The sequence below is a fragment of the Rattus rattus genome, chromosome 4 (genome assembly GCF_011064425.1).
Source record: "Rattus rattus isolate New Zealand chromosome 4, Rrattus_CSIRO_v1, whole genome shotgun sequence".
NCBI lineage: Eukaryota > Metazoa > Chordata > Mammalia > Rodentia > Muridae > Rattus > Rattus rattus.
In genome coordinates this window covers 29,221,648-29,245,956 of record NC_046157.1, presented here as the reverse complement: position 1 = coordinate 29,245,956, position 24,309 = coordinate 29,221,648, and the positions used below count along the sequence as shown (strand labels likewise).

Sequence of the window (24,309 nt, the reverse complement as noted above, 5' to 3'; positions counted from 1 at the left end):
TTCCATAACCCATTAATAAATAATAGTATATACTTGAAAATCATATACTAAAGATAAGAATCTTTGAGCCACAAACTCAAGGTGTTTCCACCACTGAAGTAGTCTGATAATCCACTAACAGGCCTATGACTTAGAAAAACAAAACATAGGTTTTAGGACTAAGCAATGCTGTGCTGGCTTCTTATTATGGAGAGACTGCTGCACAAAACACCATTACAGCGGTGCCTCTGATTATGTACATTCTATTGAAGGACGTTAATGTACAGAAAACAAAGCCATATGCTACAGATTCATCAATTCTATCTACCACCACCAGATGGCATTCTTAAGCTGAAAGGAATCTTCAAGACAGGTCCTTATCCAACTCAAATCAATAAAGCATCTAATAGCAAACACTGCGACTAGAAGTTCTCCGTAATACAGACAATCACATCACATGGCAGTTACTATTTTAAGATATAGAAAGAAAAGTGAGTAGCAGTCTTATGTTATCCTTTCTGCTACAGCCAAGTAGGTCAGCTAGGTCAGTTAATGAGAGTAAATTCTGCATCTGCTCCTTCCACAGAGTAAACTTTGGAACGGCGTAAGGCCAAGAGCACACACAGTACAGAATACTGGGCCCAGGGTCACACTGGAAATAGTGAATAAACGCTAACCACTTAGCTTCCTGCTAAGTGTCAATGGCACACAGCATGGGTTTTACTTGAGATCTGATTATAACTGACACGGGGAATCAATGTAGTTATTAACAAGATCATTTTCCAACTTTCTGCTCTGTCAACTCCATGACTTTATTTCGACAGAGGGCGTGGTGGTTTGACTATGCTTTGCCCAGGGAGTGGCAATAGTAGGAGGTGTGGTCTTGCTGGAGTAGGTATGGCCTTGTTGGAGGAAGTGCGTCACTGTTGGGGGTGAGCAATGAGCCCCATCTCCTACCATGTGGGAGATAGTCTTCACCTAGCAGCCCTCAGATGAAGACGTAGAATTCTCAGCTCCTCCAGCACCATGCCTGCCTAGATTCTGCCCTATCCCACCTTGATGATAATGGACTGAAAGTCTGAACCAAACCTGCAAGCCAGACCAATTAAATATTGCTCCTTGTAAGAACTGCCTTGGTCATGGTGTCTCTGCACAGCAATGAAACCCTAAGACAGGGTAATGCCTTAAAAACAAAAACCAGTAAACTCTTCAAATTACCAGTAGGAAATCAGCTGTGTGACTTTCTAGCATGGTATCTAGAACCATGCCTCTGTATCAGGTATATGACTATGGTCCTATAACACCCATTAACTACAGACACCATAAACACAGAAAACATAATGAACAAAATTGACCCTTAGTTTTCTTTTCTTTTTTACCCCAGTACTTGAGAGTAAATCCTGAAGCATCCTAGGTAATCCAACAAACAAGACTGTTCCTAAAAACACAATCAAGTCTATTCACTGGAGTATTTATCATGCCAAGGTAAGAAGCAATCTTACGATACAGGGTTGCTGTCCTGGAACTTGCTTTATGATCTTTGTAGCCTCAAGCTCACAAAGGTCCAGCTGCCTCTGCCTCCTAGTGATGAGTGCTGAGACTAAGGCTGAGACACAAGGCCTGGCCCAACTCCTACCCCTCTTTGAATATGGGAACAGCCAAGCAATAATGTCCTGGAGAATAACACAGAATGCCAAATGGCTGGCATAAAAGGGGTAGGAAACACTGTCTACTTCCACTTGCTGTTGCCCTGCATACAACCAAAGACACTGTGACAGCTATCCTGTGTTCATGATGCTGAAGTCACATGCCGAAGAACTGCAGGGCCCTCTACCTCTACCTCTACTTCTGAGCTCTTCCATGAGAGAACTAAATCTGTGTTTTGTTTAAATTACTGTATTGAGTTCTTTTATTCCCAGAAGCTTAAACTGGACTCTAATATACAACATACGTGTCCACAAATAAAACAATCAATAATAAATTATGCCAAATCTATATCCAACCTAGACATTAAGAAGGTAAATTTATTTCTAACTACTGACTTTGAAGATACACTGGCATAGAATCTAAGCACCTCCTCCACCCTACAAGGATGTACAGAAGGGTGTGGAGACACTGAGAACCTGTATAAGCTAGTGATGCTCTCTGAGTGTATTAAAACACAAATTATACTGTCTTATGACCCAAAGTTTTATCTTTGGTGAAATATCTTCCAAGTCCATACAATTAAGAGCTTAGAAAATATAATTTATAATAGATACAATATATAATAAATTAACATGGCTATGGCTATGGTAGAAAGTGACAAAGGCAGAAAGTAAAGGGACAATCTTACTAATTCTGTTGATACTGGGAATTAATTACAATCAAATCTCAAGTAAAGCCACCATTTTTCATTCTTCTACTAAGTCTGTCACATTTCTCGGAGCAGACTGTTCATGTGGCCAAAGACCACTGTACTGGACTTACAATTCCCTGTGACTTAGCTGCAGGGAATCTGACAACCACTCTGACCTCCACTGGAACTAGACACATACAGACATACATACATACAGACATACATGCAGATAAACCCCTATACAAAAAAACAAAAAACAAAAACCTAAATCTTCAAAAAACAAAAGGAAAAGAAAATTAAAACTAGAGAAAGAAAACCTCCCAAAGTGGTTCTCTAGGTCAGATCTGTGGTTTTCAGTTGTACAATGAGAATTAACACGTGTGCATGACTAGCCTAAGACTGTAACATGAAAAGCTCTATTCTCTGAATCCACTGTTCCTTTCTCAAATTTTGTAAACATTTATTTGGGAGATAGTTTTTCTTGATGCGTAAGATTCCTCTAAGGACTCTAAGGAATTTCTCAGAAGGCAGCTATGACTTGAGCACGCACGTTCTGCAGACAGCAAGTACTGTAAGCTTGCCCTGGGTAAAGAAGCACATGCAGAGCACGTTCCTTTACTAGGACTGCTGCTCAAACAAAAACGGTTGCCCTACTCTAGCTGCTTCTTGTCTGACACACTGTTCACCCTGCATATCTGACTGCTTCTTCAGCACAGGCAGGCAAAAGGTTAAGCCAGAGATAAATGGCTTAAGACCTACGTCGATGGGCACACAAAATTATTTGATTTTATTTCATTTTTGCCAGGTAATTCTACTATACTGTGGAACTAAGACATAAGTACAGATGTTTACAGATACAGAGCACTTATTATTTTGAGACTGTGATAATCTCTTTAAAAGCATATGCCAGGACTGAGGAAATGGCTCAGTGGCTAAGAGTACTAGCTCTTCTTCCAAAGGACCCAGGCTCAATTCCCAGCACCCACATGGTAGCTCTCACAAATGTCTGTAAACTACAATTCTAGGGGATCTGACACCTTCTTCTGGTATATGCAAGCATCAGGCATTCCTATAGTGCACAGACATACATGAGGGCAAAGCATCATACCCATGAAATTAAGAAACAATGTAAGTATTATGCTATTAAAATCTCATAACAACAGAGCCAAAAATTTAAAGATAAAAAGCCAAGGTAATGTAAGGAAAATGATGTTACAAAATGTGTAGAAAAATGGATATAACTGAAAAATACTATATTAAGTTAGGCAACCCAGACAGATGAGAATTGAAAGTGCTTGCTCATGTGTGAATCCTGGCGTCTAATTGTTAATTATGTATATTTAGGTGGGAGTAAGTGTGCATAGAGGTCAAAACAGTTTCTATGGGAGCATGAAACCGGAGAAAGGGGTGGGAAGATATGAAGTGAAATATGGATTGCTAGAGACAGCGAATTCAGTGAGACAGAGGAAGGGTAGGGAATGGGGGAGTGGGGGAGACCAAACATCCACAATGAAGTGTTACAACAATGGCAGAGGGAACATGCCACATTATATGCTACTTTTTGAAAGATTGAAAGAGAAAAAGAGAAAGAAAAAATTCCAGACCAAGGAGTTATATAATCTAAGGCTATAGAGCTAATGAGTTGTGAAAAGAACATTTAAAGTAGCAAAGTAGACTCCACCCAGCCTGCTGTTCTCTACAGGCCCCCCAATTAGCTCACTGTACAAGGTTGCATAAGTACTAGGGTCTCTCCACTGAAACCAACCCAAGAGAAAAATGATATTTTTCTAAAGAAAATGAAATTACACTACCTCCTTCATGATAGATAACTTTCTTTTTTCAATACTTGAGGTTTCTGGTTTCTGCTTCTTCCATTTTCTCTTCAAAGCTTTTTCTTGAAGTTCCCAGTGCACCAATGCTCTATTCTTTGACTTGTGCATCTCATGACGGCGCACCTATACAGAAGGAAAACTGTAAAAGAAGGCTTTCAGTAACAAAGATACTGCCTGCTCCTTTATAAGACTACTTACACTAGTTCACCACTCTTTAGTCCTTTCTGGTTCAGTATGTGTGTGCATGAGTGTGTGCATGCGTGTACATTCATAGCTAAAACTCTCCTAGTCTTCTACATTTTCAAAATGATATAAAAGAAAGTATTGAAAACGTGGAGGTCTATCTTAAGACACACAAAAGTATTAACTTCTACTTCATTTGTACAGACTACCAAAATACCTAGTGTTCTTCCATACAGGTTAAAACTCGAGTAATGAGTGCTAAAATGTCAATTAGAGGTCAACACTGACACTTCACTCATGACGTAAAGGGTACGTAATCCACCTAAGTCATCTCTGGCAAAGCACACCCCTTTCACAATAAGCATTACTTCCAAGTCAATGGTGTTTGTATAGTTCTGAAGTGGCTTCATGTGGAACTGAGGTCACAGATGATGTAGATATCCAGGGAAGGAGAGTTCCTGAGGCAGAAGAGACAGGAGCCAGAGCTCCTAAAAGAGTTGGAAGGGAAGATTCCAATGGGGTAACTGAGGACTAAAGGTAGACATTTGTCTTTACAAATACGCTAGTCCTCAGAATTGTAACTATGAACATAACTCTGGTCATCTAATGAAGTTATAGTCATACAAACATGCCAACTACCAAAAAGACTAGCAATCAAGAATTGTGAGCATGCATATCAGAATCACAATCAAACGGTACTTTATACCCAACAGGAGAACTAACATTTAAAAGGTGACAGTAATCATGTGTAAACGAAGCTCCAAACATGCTGGTGGAATTTAAGCAGATAAGCACTTTGGAAAACAGTTTGGCAATGATTCATAAAAGCCAATATGAAGATACATGACCTAGCCATTCTATTGCAGATAGACACATAACTGTCTATATATGTTCACAGAGACGTGTATATGAATGTCCACTACGGTATTACTTCATAATAGAAAAGAAGCAGAAATAAACCAGATGTATAAATGACAAACAGTTAAATCTGGAATCGCCATTCAATGGAATAGTAAGGAACAAAGCAGAGATACATTCTATAACACAGATGAATCGATAAAATATGCTAGAAAAAGAGGAAACAAAAAATAGACCACATCCTATAGTCCATCTGTAAGAGAAATCAAGACTAGGCAAATTCACAGAACCAGAAAGATTAGTCACTGCCATGGACAGGCTAGCCTGGGCTACACAGAACAAACCTGTTGTGAAAATAACAGCAATGACAACAACAATGGTAAAATGCTTCCAGACAGGAAATGAAGACCTCTTAATTCTAGATAAGTGACAGGACTATAGAACAAAAAACTCCTGAATAAAATTCTAAGTGGCTGATAAGCCTTAGTAAAATCAAAAATTCCTTAGGTATCCTTTTAGGTTTTATACAGATGTGAACAAGATTAAATGTAACCAAACAAGTTCCAAGGAGTGATGATGGTGTCTGTTCTCAAGATTAGAAACCAGATATCAAATAAAATACAGAATCCAGGACTTAACTTTCAGTGTTCAACTTACCAGATCTTCAGGAGTTGCCCGGTGAACTGTTAGATCATTCACAGTATTCTTTAAAAAGAAAAACAGAGTGAGCTTTTTAAAAGTTTCCTTATAAATTTATTTTTAAGATTTATTTATTTACTACATATAAGTATACTGTCTCTGTCTCAGATACACCAGAAAAGGGCATCAGATCCCATTACAGATGGTTGTAAGCCACCATGTGGTTGCTGGGATTTGAACTTAGGACCTCTAGGAGAGTAGTCAGTGCTCTTAACCACTGAGCCATTTCTCCAGCCCTCCTTATAAATTTTTAACAGTTACTCAGTTTCAGTGGCTGAAAATTTATTCAAATATCCTAAGACCAAAAGTCCACCCCCACCCCCCCAGGAACCAATATTGTCAATATAACGTTAAAACAGATTACTTTTGAGTATCTTGTAGAAAACAGGGTATTTTTAGGTGTTATATAGGAAATAAAGCTCTATTATTTTAAAACAAGGAATAAAAACAGGGTGCATATATTGTGAATAAACTTAACTGAAGCTACAGTTTCCAGATACTAGGGTTCCACAAGGCAATTGTAAAGTGTTTTAACAATGAAAGTGTAGTCCCTAGGGCAAGCTGGAGAGGAACTTTTTTAAGGACATAGTTCAATATCACTAATCTTCTAATTCTTGAGAGGAACTAGAAGTTATTGCCCTTAGTAATGTACTCTTAAGGAGGAATGGGGCAAATATCCTGCTCTTCCCTCCAAGACCAAACACACGCCCAGAAACCCACCCGACCCCACTACAGCCTGAGCCGTCCCAACAACACTTGACAGGAGTGCTAAGGCCCGTTCCCAGGACACTGCTTATGGTCCCCAGACTTACATCCCACTCTTGTCTCACTGCAGCTTTCTTCTTTACTTTCAGAGTCTTTCTTGCACCTCCCCGGGGACCAAAGCGGTTCACTCTGATCAATGACATCTAGAAATATTAATGTGTTTTAATAAAGGCAAAAAAAATTATGTATTATAAGCACATATAGGACAACTAAAACCACTCTCAAAATATCAGAAGAATTTAGTCATGATCAAAGGAATAGGCTCTCCACTTACTTGACTTTCTCATTTTACAATTAATACTAAAGTGAAACCAACAATGTATTAAAAAGGTTTTAAATAACAAAACCTTTTGCTTAATAAAGAACTTAATATAGAAATTATGACCTAAAATAGAAACTAAAGTACCCTTTGCTGAGAGCAACAAACACAGAGATTGCAACAACTTCTAAAATGAAACCCACTCATGAGGGCTGGTTGATAAGCAACGGTGCTGGTAGTAGTTTGTTATATGGGTCAGTTAGGATCATATAGAGAGCCAGACTTCTGGAAAGCATCCATTCTTTCCACCATGTGATGTCTTCTATGCTATTCAGGAAATACAGAGCAAAGCCCTTCGTTAGAGACAGACAAGCACACACACACACACACACACACACACACACACACACACAGAGATAATTGCACACACAGACAGACACTAGGACAGATTCACAAGGCAAGCACCGATTCAGACTCATAAACAGAGAGAGGATGAAGACACAGGGAGTTTGCAGTAGAGAATTCAAATTTGTACTTGTTCTTGGTTAAATTACTCCAAAAGGAAGTGCTTTTACTTCTTTCCTTTACGTGTTCATACACTATTGGTCACTCAAAGTCAATCACTAACACATATTACCCAAACAACCTACCAAAATAACTACAGAACTTCCAGGCTACCCCTCATACGCCTTACTAGCCCACAGTGCCATGATGTCGTCAGCATCCTTCGCCCACACCTGTCCCTCTCTCCAATGGAGAACACAGACCCTTGCACATGCTAGGTAACTGTGGTACTCTTAAGTTTCCCCTTCCATTAGTATTTTTAATAAAATAATTTACTGTGATAAAGATGCCTAAGCTCCAGGGTTTCCCTAAAACAGTCTTCCTAACTCTCTACTGTCTTTCTCGTTACATTTCACTCCTCAAACATGTTGTCTAATTTCAGAGCTTACAATCCAGCAAAGGAGATGAGTCACAATGACTATTTTCCCCCTGTGGTGCTGAGTTCAGATTGATGCCCAGATGTAAAATACATCAGGCAAATTCCCTCACACTAACCTCTGTGTCAGACCAACAGTTAAGATTTGGTTTCTCATGACTTGGTTTACCTACTTTTATTTTAAGTTTTATTAACATGAGTTCTGTAATATTTTCATACATGTACATATACATACATTATATCACACCAACTGCCCTCTCTCCTCGCCCTCCAACTGGTCCCCTTCCTCTTTACAATCAAGCAAGTATCTCCCTCCTATTCACATCTTTTTCTAAACTCTAGAGAAAACAAGTAATATTTATCTCTCTGAGTCTGGTTCAGTTCCACTTAACATAGCTTCTAATTCTATTTCCTGCACATAGGATTTCATTCTTTTTGTAACTGAATACTTCCTACATACATCACATTTTCCTTATCCACTTATCTTCTGATGGCCATCTAGGCTGAATTCATACCTTGACTATTGAGAACAGAGTCTTAATAACCATGGAAGCACCAGGCATGCCTGTGGTTGCCTAAGGCTCCTTTGGGTATAAACCCAGGAGTGTACAACTACAATCAAAAGGTGGTTCTTTCGGTGTTTTTAGTTTTGAGGAACCTCTATTCTGGTTGTACTAATTACATTCCAACAGCAACATACAGGGGCTCCTCTTCAGCTCCCAATATCCTCACTAATATTTGTTTTCTTGATGACAGTAGCCATTCTGGTGAGGTAAGCTCTCAGTGTGGCTTTGATTTGCATTTCATTGGTGGCTGAAGATAATAAACGTTAAAAAAAATTCTTTCTCTGTGTGTGCCCTCAGAGGCCAAAAGAGGATGTCAGAACTCCTAAAGTCAGAATTACGGGTGATCGTGAACACTCAGTCAGTCCTCCAGAAGAATAGCACTGAGTTATCTGTCCAGCTCCTGAACATTTTTCTCATGTATTTATTGATCATTTGTACTTGTTTTGAAAACCGTTTGGTTTATTTGCCCACTAATATCAAAGTCTTCTTTCCGGTGTTTAGTTTTTAAAAGTTCTATATTCTGGTTACCAGTGCCCTGACAAATCACTAAAATACAATAGGAAAATACTTTTACCCATATTGGAGGCTATTTCTTCACTCTTTGAATTCCAAGTGTGCAGTTTTTTAAAAGGGCATAATATCATTGCCAATTCTTTTATTATATTTATTTGCTTATCTCTGGGGGTGAAGGAGCACATGCACAGTATACATATGAAGGCCGGAGAACAATTTGCAGGAGTTGTTTTCTTCCTTCCACCATATACATGCCAGGAATAAACTTTGGCAGCAAAACTCACTGGGCCACCTCGTCAGCCCACTTTTGTCAAGTCTCATACAGAAAGTCTTTGCCTGTGCTGGTATCTTGACGTGTTCTCCTGGTTTCCTCTAGGAGGTTCACATCACCTTTCATTAAGGCTACTGATCAATTCTGAACAGACGTTTTACAAAGTGGGGAAAGTGATATGGTTTCAGCTCTACGCATAAACACAATCTTCTCGGCACCATCTGCCACCAACAATTAAGTTTTACAGTGGTGATGCCAGTAACCGCTGTAGTGGAAGTAATGAGGCGTCAGCTAAGACAGTCTAGGTACTTACTATATGCGGACTGTTCTAAGCTCTTTGCAACTATTAGTTTCTTTAATACAAGAGCTCCATGAAGTGGTTACTACTTTGACTCATTTTATAGATGAGGAAATTAAAGGGCAAAGAGTTAACCAACTGTGAAGTTCATTTGTAGTAGAAACATAACCAGCATTTAACTGGACACGGAACAAGCAAAAGTCGAAATGAGCCATTGCATTTACAGAGTTATATTCCAGCAAGGCGCCAAAATTCAACTCAAAGAGTACTGTTTTCAATATTCCTTTGAAAAAGTCAGACTCCTACCTCATACCAGGTACAAAATTAGCTTAACATTAAGTCATATATTGAGATGTTAGAACTAAAACTGTAGGACTATTAGAAGAAAACATGAGTACAACAGCTGTGAACCTTAGGTCAAGCTGGAGAACAGAGTCAAAAGCAGAAGAGACCAAGATGTGGGGTGGATAGTTTGGTTCATCAAAAATTCTAAATGTTATACTCAAAGGTACAATCAAAAAAGTGAAAAAGATGCCTAGTGCAGCGGCAAAAGTTATTTGCAAATCATTTACCTTGTATCTAGAATCTATTTTAAAAATTCTTGTAACTGGACTATGCAAACAACCAAATTTACGTGGGCGTAGGTCTTGAATGCGTAGGTCTTGAGTAGGTATCTCCAAATGAGATACTGCAGATGGTAAGGGAGCACATGAAAGGAAGAAGAGACTGTCAATAGAGGCTGGTGGGATGGCTCAGTGGTTAAGAACCCTTGTTGCTCTTCCTGAGAACCTGAGTTCAATTCCCACTACCTACATGATGGTTCACAACCCTCTGTAACTCCAGTTCCAGGGGATCTGACAACCTCTTCTATCCCACAAAGGCACCAGGTAGCATGTGGTGCACATACATACATGCGTGCAAAGCATTCATACAATATAATATAAACCTTCTTTAAAAATGACCAACACGCTCTCTTGCTCTTGCTCTTTTCTCTCCCCGTTTGTCCCCTCCATCACCCCCACCCATGCTCATAGCCGATCTTTACTTCTCCCCTCTTCTACTCTCCTTCTCTCATTAAACCTCTCTCCTTGTGGGAAAAAAAAGAAAGACCAACATAATTAAATACTAGTCAAAACCACTTGAGGGTGACTTTAACAAAAGAAAATACAAGTACTGGCAAGAGTATGGAGAAACTGAATCTTCATATACTTGATGTCTGGAATAGAAATTTACATAGGCACTTTGGAAGTCCACTGGGAAGTTACTCAAAAATGTAAACACCATTACTATATGACCCAGAAATTCCCCTACATAAACATTCAAAAGGATTAAAAACATTAGTCCCTAGAAAACCTTTAAGTGAATGTTCTCAACAATACTATAGTTAATAGACAGAAGTGGAAACATCTCAATACGCCCACTAACTGATGACTATATAAATATATGTGATATATCTATGCAATTGGGATGTTATTTTGCAATAAGGTATAAAGTACTGGCATAGGCCACAATGTGGATAAAGTTTGAGTATATTAACTACGAGAACCAGGAGGGCACGGCAGCCCTCTAATCTCAGCTCAGGAGGAGAGACAGGCAATCCCCAAAGTGGCTAACTACATGAGCCAAATCAGCAAGTTCTAGATTCAAGGGAGAGACCCTGCTGCAATATAGAAAATAAAGAACTAACCAAGATACCCAACAGCAGCCTCTGACCTACACACACACACACACACACACACACACACACACACACACACACACCATATACACTTGCAAGAAAAAATTAAATGTGAAAAGGCAAAATTCAAGTACACCATGTATAAACTACCTGATGTTAATGTATCTGCATCGTTAATGAAGAGCCTCGGCATTAATCCCACAACTCTGGGAGACATACACTGTCTTAAGAGACAGCACAGTATTATGGCTAAGAATTCGGCCTGGAATCAGGCTGTATAGATTCACTCTTGAGCTTTGTTGAAACTAACTAGATATGTACGCTGCCCATTGGAACCCCTGCCTGACACACACTGACTCCTATTTCAGTGTTGATGACATCCAGGGCAATTCTTCTTTTCTCAAATGAGGTAAATAAGGCTTAGCGAACACAATCACATTGCTCACAGTGGCACAAATGACAAGGAGAGGAAGGAACTGGCCCTCGGTGTCACTGACTGTAAAGTATGTGCTAGGAAACTACAAACAACGGATTGACTCTGTTGGTTAAAACATGCAAGTCTTTAAAAGAGAGGGAATTTTTATTTCAAATTCTATTTAAAATATTACATTTTTTCCATAAGTTAAAACTCTACCAGCCTCAACCCTAGAAACAGTCATGAATCTGAAGCAAACAAAAACACTTGAGGAGCTAAAAGCAGGGGTCAAAGGTCCATATTCCTGTTTCCCTCCCTCCAAAGGGCAGTTGTCAGGAACTTAGGAAAACGAGCGCTGTTTTTGCGTCATAACAGAGACTAGAGGTATTTTAATGACAGTAAATAGATCACCATACCCTGCAGAAGTGGGGCCTGTGTGGAGAAAATGAGGAATATTAATTGCTTCCTAATGCTAAATCCTTTCTTATATTTCTCAGGCTCTTTCCTGATCCACATACAAACACAGGCCTCTTCCTAGGCTTCCGCAACACCCTCACTGCCTTTTCTTCCCAGTTTTCCCACCCACACATCCTGAGATCGAGCTCCGACCTTCACAAGCAGCGCCAAGCACCGTCTGGAACAATTTCATACGCCTGACTCCCAAGCAGCCCTTCCTTAGAAACCCTGTCCTAACCGATCAACTTAAAGGACGCGCCCTGTCCCAACACCAAGTACACCGCATTCCCTAGCTGGACACCAAACATCTGGAGCACCCGACAGCCTCGGGATATTTCCCGCCAGCCGGGTGCGGGGACGCGGCGCGCGTGCGCGGGACTCGACGTCCCGCAGGAGCACCAGGCGCTACCCGGAACCGCACTCTCGGGCTCTGCGAGGCGAGCGGCCGGCCCTATGGTGAGGACGCCTTCCCCGGGCGCCGGGATCGAGGCGGAGACGCCGGCCGCTTCTCCTCGCCCTACGCGCGAACGTCAGGCCTTCCCCGCTTCACCCAACCTGCCTTGCTGCTGGCCGACTGCCGCCTCCACCCCGACTAAAAACTTGAGTCTCCAGAACCACAGAGCCCGCCACAGGGCAAACGCGGAAAGTGGCTTCCGGGCCGTTGCCCGGGTTACTGTAGCTCCGCCCCCACGCCTGTGCGTACATCCGGCGAGCTCCTCAGAGGCGTCCCAGAGGTGGTACTGGTGTGGCGCTAGGGCTGTGTTTGTTCTTGTTTTGTTTTTTTCTGGAGTTCTCACCTAAAGGGCTGAATAATACGCCCTTCATAAGCCTCGAGAAGTCTCCAAAAGAAACTTTGCTTTGCACACCAAGCTCCACATACCGCACTTACTTGCCTTAACTTTTGATCATTTACTAAAATATTTCTTGCAACCTATCAGTGAGCCAAACATGTTAGGTTCACTGGGAACTAAAACCAGACCCTGCCCTCAAGAAGTTTACAGCCCCATAAGCAGCAAGCTCTTGATGACAGAAATGTGTACGGTGAAAACAATTATCTCAGGAAAGCTGAAATGCAAGGAGGAGTAGATCATTTGAAAAGAGCATTTCTACAGTGGGAAATTACCTATGCAAGGATGTACGTCAAATTGCAATGGAGGAGTAGTTGAGAGAACTTGATGGTTGTTGGTAGACTAGAGCGAGGATGTGCATAACTTCATAGATCATGTTAAGGACTTTACAATGAACGTCTTACCCTTGATAACTTCCATTGTAACCCCTGACTTTCAGTTGTTAAGAAAAAAAGCTACACCTGAATCAGTGTCATCTAGGTGCAAGGAACTGCCTTTTGAGTTTCCACTCTGATCTAACGTGCGCATTCCTCTACGTAATCGTCATCATTCCTTCCTCTCCAACTTACTGTGGTCACTTAGCAAGTTACCAGCACTGGCTCTCCTAAGTGCTTGCACTGCCGCAACTGCACGTGTAAGACAAATGCCCGTGCTGATTCATGTCCTGATTGAGCATCTTGTTACAGATCCCTGCTCCGTTAATTATCTCACTCCCCTAGGTGACAGTAATATACTTTCTTATTTATCTCCTCTAACTTCATGCCAGTCTATGGACTTGCTTCTCATTTCGTTTTTAACACTGAATTTTAAGAAAACTTCAATCAGCTTCCATCACTTTCTGTCCTCCTATCAACATATTTACCCACAGAGTTTACCTTTTCCTTCAACTTCCGAAACCCAGTACACACACACACACACACGCGCACACACACACACACACACACACACACGCTCACACACACGCTCGGATACACATACGTGCGTGCACACACACACGCGCGCACACACACACACACATGCATAAGAAAACTACAAAGTACGTACATAATAATCAAATCATTCAGAGCCAGTGATAAAGAAAAAAATTTAAAAACAAATGTCCACAAGAACAAAAATAAAGATAACAATTTCTCTCTAGAAACAACTAGACAGTAGGACATTAACATATATGTTGTCCCACTTCCTTCCTTGTTTTATTGTTTTACCCACTGTATACCTATTTAAAATGCATTTTCTTTAGAAAAATAATTAACAAACGGATTCTGAAATTCTTGTGAAAATACAGAAATTCTTACAATAGCCAAAACAAAAAGAACAAAATTTGATTTCTAAAAATGCCTGATTTTAAAACTTGTTATAAAGAGTATAATAGTCATAATGTCATGATATGGGTAGACAGGCATTCAAATATATCAGTGAAGTAAAACAAAATAAGCTCATACAAATGTAGAAAATTAATGTTTCACAAAGGTGAAATGGCAGCATTTAAAAATGAATCTTGCTGGAACAGGTATATCTCCATGTGCAAAATAATCGATCTAAACATTATACTTATCACATTCAAGAAATTAATTGATAAGGATCACAGGACTGGAGATATAGCTCAGCTTGAAAAGTACCTGCTACCTAAAAAGGAAGACCTGAGTTCCATTCCCAAGCCAGGCATGGTGGTGTGCACTTGTAGCCAGGCATGGTGGTGTGCACTTGTAGTCTGTGCTGGTTAATTTTTAAATGCCAACTTGTCACAACCTGAGAAGAGAGCCTCAATTTAGGAATTACCCATATCAGATTGGCCTGTTGGCAGTCTGTGGGGAATTACCTTGATTATCGATTGAGGTAGAAGGGCCCAGCCCACTCTGGGCAGCACCATCCTTAGGCAGGCAGGCAGTTCCTCCCTGAATTGCATTAAAAAAAAAAAAGAAAAGAAGAAGAAGAATGGCTGAGGATAAGGCAGTTTGCAAACCAGCTAGCAAGCAGTAGTCTCAGTGTTCCTGCTGTGCCCTTTGGCTGGAAATGTGAGTTCCAAGATCTGAGATTTCGCTGGGTGGAATAGCAAATATGTCAGCCTTCAAGTTCTTGACCTGAGTTCCTGCTTGACTTCCCCAATGATGAACTGTAATCTGGGAATTTTAAGCCAAGTAAACTTTTTCCCCCTGCATTACTTTTGATCAGGGTGTTTTATCAAAGTAAAGGCAAAAGAAACTAGAACATAATCCTAGTGCTGGGAGGCAAAGACACGTGGATCCTTGGAGTTCATCAGCTAGCCAGTCTAGTTGACTTGAGCTCCAGGTCCAGTGAGAGATATCGTACCAAAAATAACGTTGAAAATTGTGGATTAATTTGTTTGACATTTGACCTCTACCCTCCACATGTGTAAATGGACAAAAGCAGAGAACATTGAAGAAATTATGTGGGTTGAGCAAACATAATCCATAAATATAACATAAATTGGATTTCATTGAAATTGAATTTTTCCACACACTTTCTGTTAACAAATCAAAAAGCCCACAAACTAAAACAAATCTTTCCAAAGTATGTATCAATTAAGGACATATAGGCGTGTGTGTAATATATATTATATATAATATGCATATATTATATATATAATCAAGGTGTCTGGAGCCCACAGAGTGATGCGGTCATTCCAATTCTGGATCTTTATCAAAGAGGAAGAACAACATATGACCCTCAAAGACTTACACATGCAAGACTGCAGCAACTTTATTTATAATAAGCCAAAAAGTTATTACTCCAGATAAACACTCATCAACAGATGAATAGGAAAACACATTGCTATATATCTACCCAAGGAAACACTGCTCAGTAAGAAATAGCAAACTATTGCTACAAAAGCCTTGATGTATCTCATAGTTACTGTGTTGAATGAAGGAAACCAAATAAATAAAATATACCCTATGGTTCTGTTTATATAAAACTTGGGGGAAATGAAAGCTCATGAAGAGTGGCAGTAGGTGAGTGGTCACTTGGGAATAGGACGGAGCCAGTTAGAGATAAAAAGATATTAATATGAAGGAAGATGGAAGCTGTGGAAAAGGGTGACTATGATCCTGTCTTGGTGGCTTCACAGGTGTGTGTGTGTGTGTGTGTGTGTGTGTGTGTGTGTGTGTGTGTGTGTAAAACAGGTGTTGTGTTTGAAAACATTAAATCGTTTGCTTTAAACTTGTGGAAAGTGATGTATGTCATTTGTAGTTCAGGAAAACTATTTATTTGTCTTTCTTTGGCTCATTCTAATATGCTCCCAAACCACAAGACACCCGCTGTCCAGTGGCAACTCCTAACCAGAGAATCCCCAAAGCCTTGTCTTTATTTCACCATAAGCCTATTTTTCTCTCTAGCTTTTCTTTCTTTACTTTTAAAATATTTTCTGTGATTTTCTTGTTGTCGTGGAAATCAAACTCAGTGTCTTACTTCTGCTAGACAAGCACTTTACCAAGTTACAGCCGTGAAGCCTAACCTGACTTTGAGTCTATACCAAAGTCAGACAGTGATGGTGTCTAGATCTCTTGCTGTGTCAATCTCTGAATTGATGACACTTTTTATTCTCCACTGAGGTCAATCGAGAAGTTTTCAATTATTTCCACCACTCCAGCTGTGTATGATTTTACTGTTGTTTTATTCTTAGACAAGGACGACCACCTTGATTATCACAGTAAGAACAGACATTTTAAATATTTCCTGATTTTTAAACTGTGAAGATTTAAACTAAAATATACGTTATAGGAATTCTGAGAGGAAAATCAATAGGGAAGCTATCAGTTGTGGACAAATTCCGACCATTGAGGAGAGGATGCTGCAGAAATTGTTGGCCCAACTCTGTTGTCATCTGTGAACTAGCTGTTGACCATTTGAACATTCAGTCTGTCTGCTGCTTCTTTTGCTTTATTCTCATGCAAGGAAGAGCTCAGCCAATTCAGGGAAGACTGGAAGAGGACATTTTAAGTATTAGAGGATTCTCTAGTCTTGTCCAAAGTCAACTGTATGACAAACCTTAAACTTCCCAGTGTGTTCTCATCATGATATGATGAGCAACATACAGTACATTATATAGCAGCTACACAGGCACATTTAAAGCTATAGATCATGTTATTATATGCTACAGATAGCAGACGTGATTTAATGTTTTTATCTGCTGGGGTTGAATCTCAATTGCTCCCATCTCTCCTTTCCATGCCTACCTTTGGAATAGTTATTAGTTATTCCGTGCCATCGTGTAATGGAAGTGTGTAATTTTCTCCCTGATATTGAAGGGGATTGTGTTCAGGATATTTTGCACTTGAGCTTTTGAACGGTGTTCAAATTGTTAAGGTCATGGGGACTCTTAGAGATAGTATACGTGCATTTTGTACTATGAGGTGGAGGACGAAGGTAAACAGTTATGGTTTGAATAAGAAGTGTTCCCCACAACGGTTTGTATATTGGAAGAGTGGTCCCATATCAGGCACTATTAGAGACATGACAGGATTCTGAGGACTCTGACATATTTAATGCACTAATTGTATTATAAAATGAGGCATTATTGGGAGATCAGATCTAATAGGAGAAAACAGATCACAGTCAGCATGCTCTGGAAAGATATGCTATCTTCCTTTGTCCCTTATCTCTCTGTGCTTCCTGCCTGCCTTGGTGAGGCCCCTGCCACTACATTCAGTCTCATCACAGGCTCAAAGTCTCAGAGCTAACCTGGCTTGCATGGCAACCTCTTAAAAGTAACCAAGTAAGTTTCTTCTTCATTTTTATTGTTTCTCTTACATATGTTAAAGCAACAAAAAGGTCTAACAAACACAAATCTCTATTAGTCTTCTGCAGGGGACAAATATTTGATCTATAAACCCTTACATGCTGTTGAATTCAAGTTTAGAGTTACCTGTTGAGATTTGGTCTTGCTGTCTATTGTAATGCTAAGGCCCCCAAAACCTGGAGTCTGCAAGAAGACCTGAGACCCTTCCCTCAAGTGATTTCTGATTGGTAAATAAAAATGCTAACAGCCAACAGCTGGTCAGAAGAGACACAGGTGGGGTCTAGGCTTCCCAGATTTGGAGTCAGGGGTGGGAGGAGAAGAAGATGGTGGAGGAGGAAGAAAAGGCACTATGGGTTAGGTGAGCTCAAGAGAACATGGCCCTAAGGGCTGGCCAATTGGCATTAAGAGCAGCCCAGAGGAAACATAGTAAGTAATAACTCAGGGTTATGAATAAAAATTAGATTTTAATAACTTAGAAGGTAGATATCTGCCCAGCTCTAGTTCTGATTAAGGCTTATTGTAAATATACAGGTTGTGTTGTCTTTTATCCAGGAACTCAATGATCAAGGTGGGGTAGAAACCCTGGGCTGGATTAAAAATTTCTACAACAGTTACTTGAGTTCTGATATCAGATTTTATTAATTGCTTTCCCCCCTTAGGAGAATGTTGTAACTAGCAAAGAGACAAACTCGTGTGTGTGTAATTGAACATGTAGGTGTCAGTATAACCAACCTTGGTTGTAAATCCCAAAGATCTCATCTTGATAGAACTGGAATAATCCCCTGGCTTTTATCCTGGAGGCCAGGTAATAGATGACATCCTACAGATAATAAGATTGGTAGCAGTGAGCTTACTGTTTGGGATTATCTGATAACTGAGCTAAACAGTAGCTTTAACTTGGCAATTATAGTAGAAGCTGGAAAAAGTGAACGGGGACCATTAATTACAATAACCAATGGCTTGTAATAAATGATAAAAATGACCCCCAATAAGCTGGCTACAAACAAAACAGGTAGCAGACCAGGTCTTGGTCCACCATCTTGAATACAAACTGTCCACCAAGATAGCTCCTTGTTTAAAGGATATCACCCTATTTTCAACAATAGACTGCTACTTGAGAATGTTCATGGTGAAGTCTTGGAGCAACTCCCTTTGCCTGTTATCTCAGAGATCTCATTAAGAAAAGGCTAAACTAATTGAAGTTGTGAAATGAGGTCAATGATGGTTTCTGGGGTTTCACTGCTGGACTTCCTCATGACAGTTTCTTGTAAAGGTCCTTCCCATGAATCACAGGAGTAGCCTTATGAAGTTACTTGATGATTGATGATCATGTAGAGAGAGCCCCTTTAAGGAAATGTGGGAAAGCGGCCTTAACTTGTTAAAGAAAGGGCTGGGTTCTGTCTATGAGTCCACTGCAATAATTTACTAAGTCAGCCTGAAGCAGAGACTACTATTAAGGGACAAATGTCTAAATGCGTAGGCACACTTGAAGTGGAATTTTCATATTTGTTTGGAGACTCGGGTGTGTCATGTGATATCATTTTTGGAACCTGCCTCATAAGAGGATGCTTTCCTGAAGCAGGCACATGAGAGGATGTTTTGCCGAGCAGACACTTGAAAGAATGCATGATGTTTAGAAAGAGTAGAAGTAGAATCCAACAGGCAGTGAATGACACTCTCGTATTGGTTCGCCTTGCAAAGCTTTACTGCTCTTCCCTGATCTTCGCTTGTCGTGACGTCTTAGAGAGAAATGCACCAAAGAACTTCCTGCAGTATTCTGGCTGCTCCTTGCTGCTCCCTGGACTCATGCTGATTCTGCAGAGCCTCATGGTTTCTTACAGATTGAGCTGCAGCTACTAATTCATGTTTGGTGTTTGCCAATTGGACTGGACTTTTGCCACTGATTCCTGTTTGATGTTTTGGACTAAACTGCTGGTATCCTGACAACAAAGATTAGAATCCCCCCCCACACACACAAAGACCTACTTCTAAACAGGTCCACATCCCCCTTGTCCTATTAACCACAAGGGAGGTTGAAGCATTAAAGAACCCTAATTAAAGTAGGTTTTGAAAAATCTCAGCCTACAGATACTGGTTCATATAAGGATAGCCAGAATGCCCGCAAGGGAATGGACCATTTGCCAATAGAACCAGCTGTTATGTAAAGTGGAAGTTTCTGGTTGTGTCATGTGATGCAGCCTCACGTGATGTTTTGCTGAGGCAAGACCTGTGGGACACAGGTGGTGTTTGGAGAGAGTATAAATGGGACCCAACGGACAGTGACGGTGCTTGCGATGGGCACAATGAAGAGCTGCACAGTCTCTCATCTTCCCTGATCGTCACTTCACTGAGAGAGATACAGCAGAAAACTCCTGATGTTCTGATTGGTCCTGGTCACAATTCAACTCAGGGGGCCTGGTGGTTTCTACTGGATCATGTGCCCATTGCCGATTTGTGTTTGGTGACTCTTTTAAACTGCACTGTAGGTATCCTGACACTATTGAACTGGACTGCTGGTATCAGTATGCTGCTGGAATCAGTATGGAGATTGGAATCACCTCAAAGAACTACTTCTAAACAGGGCCACATCCCCTTGTCCTACTTACCATCTTTTCTTCCCTACGTTTGGATGGTGGGCTAGAAGGTGTGTGGGGGTGGGGATTTGATGCATTTGAGAACCCTTATTAAAGTAGATTTTGAAAAATCAAAGCCTACAGTTATGGAAGTTTGTAGTCATGGCTACATACTTATCAAAAAGGAGTGAGAGCTTACAGAGTTCTTTCATGACAGTGCTGGTAAATTGTGCCCTGAATCACTCATACAGCAGGTGGTATGCCCCAGATTAGAGGTGCAGAGTCACGCAGCCAGAGAGTTTCAGCCTGGAGTCACTCAACATACCCCTCCTAAAAATGGATAAATCCAATCCAAAGGAGGTAAGGGATTCCCCAAAGATCTAGTTCTTGACTTCATCTTCACAAGTGTTCTGGGATTATTGTATTCACAAGTAACTCACTCCCTGGAAACCATCTTTTTAAATGTCTTCCCAGCACCATGTCCAGGAAGCCCACAGATCCCCGTTAACTCCAGCTCCAAAGCATCTGACAGAATATTCTGACCTCCATTGGCACCTACATGCATTGATCATACCCTTCCATACACATAAACATACATGTAATTAAAAGTAAAATAACACTTTTAATTAAAATTTTCAACGTGTTCATTTCTCATATTTGTGGCTGGCTGGTTTGTGACATAATCTTGTTATCTAGCCCAGGCTGCCCTTAAATTTTTGGTTCTCCTGCTTCAGCTCTTTGAATTACGGGTGTGAGCCACCGCACCCAGCTTCTTGCTTATTTCTGATGGGAGTCCTAGCAGAGGTGAGAAAACCACTTTTCCCCCTATTACTTCAGAAGTAAGCCTGCTATCTGCTACATGTCTACTCCCTGGTTCTGGGGGTGATGGGAGAAAAAAAACCCTAAAAGTTCTGCAACAGGGTTTGCTTCATTTATAAGAATATATTTTTTAACAAAAGCTTATGTAGTGACAGCATTTTGATAACTCATCAATCTCCAATTTCAACCTTGTGGTCTGATTCACCAGCAAATGACAAAAAGATTCCTAATGAAGCACCGAGAAATCTGAATAAGGTTTCTTTATAAAACAAAGACATTTGTGAGCTTGCCCTTCTATTGGAAGCTTTCAAAAGACACTCACAAGGTTCCATCATTCTTCAGGGCTGTATAGGAGGTGAACACTTGGCTAGAATGTGGTGTAGCAGCCTCTCCTTACCCAGGAGTCTTTTCAACAACACTATTTTTCATGTTTGGTCCACGTTAGAGGTTTCTTTAGTGCTGTGGCTTCCAGTCAGTTGCCTGAGAGACTTCCTGGTGGTAGAGTTGCCTGTGAGTCACCTGTGCTCTTCTGCACAATCCCATCAAACCCTTCGGTTCCTGCCTTGTTCTATTGGTGCCCTCTCTGTCTGTGGTAAGAAGCCATCTCATTACTTATCCTTAGCAGGGGAAAAGTCACATCATTGTATATAAAGCACTCATCTGTGAATCTGAGGCTTCACTTTGATTTTTAGCTTCAAAGGAGTTCAAGGAAGTTTGGATAACAGCCTATCTATCTGAACTTCTATAGATTCTGCTTCTGAAGCCAAACCCACAGGAATACGGGTCCCAAACATCGAGGTGTCAAGCGCAAGAACTGAGAATGAGAAATGAAAGAGGCAAAAGCAATCTCTGGAAGAGAGGGGCCTCGCATAAGCTGACAACGTAGGCAAATCAAGTTTATTAAGTGCAGCATCTTACATACTGTTTGCTGGGGGTGGGGGAGAGCCAATGCTAGCAGAGAGCTCAATCAGACAACGGTGGCAAAGAGAACACGCGATATGGGAGACACATAACCTGAGGACGTACAACCAGAGCCCAGGGGGGATAACTGAGTCCTCAGAACCTTCCACCGCGACTCCTAAGCACTGGCTCCAGCCCTACACTTTGCCAAGGTCACTCCTGGATAAGGACACAGAAATAAAGTTCCCTTTGTCCATTCATCAGGGCCTCGGAGAAAGTCTTAGACTGGTCGTCTTCCCATATGCTCCAATTGTTGGTGTAAGTTTTAGGCTTTAGAGAATCAGGCAGGGTGCCAAGAATTTTATCTGGCATATGCATCAAATGTGGGTGGAAAGGGGCTGGAAACATGGTCGAGAGTTAACAGTATTATCTGCTCTTCTTTCCAGAGGACCTGGGTTTGATTTCCAGCACCCACGTGGTGGCTCACAACTATCTGTAACACCGGTCCCTGGGAATCTGATACTTTTTCTGGCCTCCCTGGGCACCAGGCACACACGGTGTACACAGACATGCATGCAGGCAAAGCAACTATATACATAAAATAATAAAATTTAGTATATGTATACATGAACAGCAGAAAGGATGCTCTTAAACCTCACAAAATAACCCCTGGTGTGTGTACAATACTGTAATTCCAGTTACAAAGCATAGCTCCTCCTGTCCTCAGAAATCCAAAAGTCAACTGTCACTGAAGAGCATAGGGTCATTTAAAGGGACAGGCACACATAAAATACTTCATACTGCATTAAGGTGCTAAAGAAAGAAAAACTGGGTATAGACCGTCACACACATGTATATGTATCATATATTTTAAGGTGGACAGTCGTGTGTGTGTGTGTGTGTGTGTGTGTGTGTGTGTGTGTGTGTGTGTGTGAAGTCTACAAAGGAAGGAGAGAATTACATTAAAAAGAAAGTATTTTCTGTATTAAAAAAAATGGAGACTAAAATTGCAGAGGGCATGTGGACCCTGTATAATTTTGTTTCAACTATCATCATAGAAATAATTATATTTTTGGTAATGATTGCAACTATATATATCCTATTTTTTAAATTATTTTTTAATATTTATTTTACTATATATAAGTATACTGTAGCTATCTTCAGATACACCAGAAGAGGACATCAGACCTCATTACAGATGGTTGTGAGCCACAATGTGGTTGCTGGGATTTGAACTCAGGACCTTTGGAAGAGCAGTTAGTGCTCTTAACCACTAAGCCATCTCTCCAGCCCTATATCCTATTTTAAAAGATCAAAATGAAAAAGATACGCAGAGGACTGGCAAAGACAACACTAACTTACAAGCAACAGAACAGAGGCTTTGAATCAGAATAAAGAATTTTCAGAGAAATCCAATCTGGATCCTACAGTGCCACCATGGGACAAGATTTCAGAATCGCAACCCATAGATCGATATGCTCAATTAAAAACACAGGTTCTGTTTGATGATGCTACCTTAGAGTGATGTCTTACAATAACTTATGTGCTTCATTTTGTAGAGTTTAGAAAATTAAAACATGTAGATATGTTAGTACATCATGCATCTGATACCTTTCCAAGCTTTCCAAGGGCTTCTGCCTCGAGTTCTAAAAAGAACGATTCTGAGATTGCTCATTATCATTCTTATACGCACATGTATTGTTAGAGGGGATGGAATATTGGAGATGCCTTTGTATCTAGTGGGATACAACAATTTTTTTAGATTACAGCATAAAACATGTTATAGACATATCTTACAATCCTACAGTTCAAGCAATCGCAAAAAGAGCCAACCACACTTTAAAGAAGATGCTCATAGAACAGAAGGGAGATATAGGATCTCACAGAGAGAGATTAAATAATACTTGACTTGAGACAGGTAACACAGCTTCTAAAACCAACTGGATTTTTTTAAAGGACTGCTGAATTATATATATAATATATAATATATCATTATAATTATAATTATATACATTATATATTATATGTGTTTATTATGTATAATATAATAAATGTATGTGTAATATAATATATAGTATATACTTATTATATATGTTTATTATATTATATATAAATACGATAACCTCAGAATGGAAGTCAGGAAATGTGTGGCATTGCGAGAGAAGAGGGCTGTGGATTCCTTTAAAGTTAACGAAGGTTAGATTTGATCGAGGGAGACTGCCTGAAGATCTTAGCTGCAGACATAAAGAAACAAATCAAGAGCAACAGCAAAAGAGGCAACATGACAGTGGATGCCTCCGCATGGGAACAGCTCTAAGATTGGCTGGGACATGAAGGTCTGTGCATAGCCAATAAATCTT

General features: G+C 40.3%; 1 protein-coding gene across 1 annotated transcript in view; it reads right to left on the bottom strand.

Moving 5' to 3' along the window:
- The window catches only part of Spice1 (spindle and centriole associated protein 1), a 42,276-nt gene extending 29,575 nt beyond the window's left edge, over positions 1-12,701 (bottom strand). Inside the window, exons 1-4 of the mRNA XM_032900231.1 lie at positions 12,610-12,701; positions 6,702-6,797; positions 5,848-5,895; positions 4,129-4,272 (exon numbers count right to left, since the gene is read on the bottom strand). Coding sequence (XP_032756122.1) covers positions 4,129-4,272; positions 5,848-5,895; positions 6,702-6,797 — 288 coding nt within the window. The 5' untranslated portion in view covers positions 12,610-12,701. The remainder of the gene's footprint in view (positions 1-4,128; positions 4,273-5,847; positions 5,896-6,701; positions 6,798-12,609) is intronic.
- Positions 12,702-24,309: the final 11,608 nt, after the last annotated feature.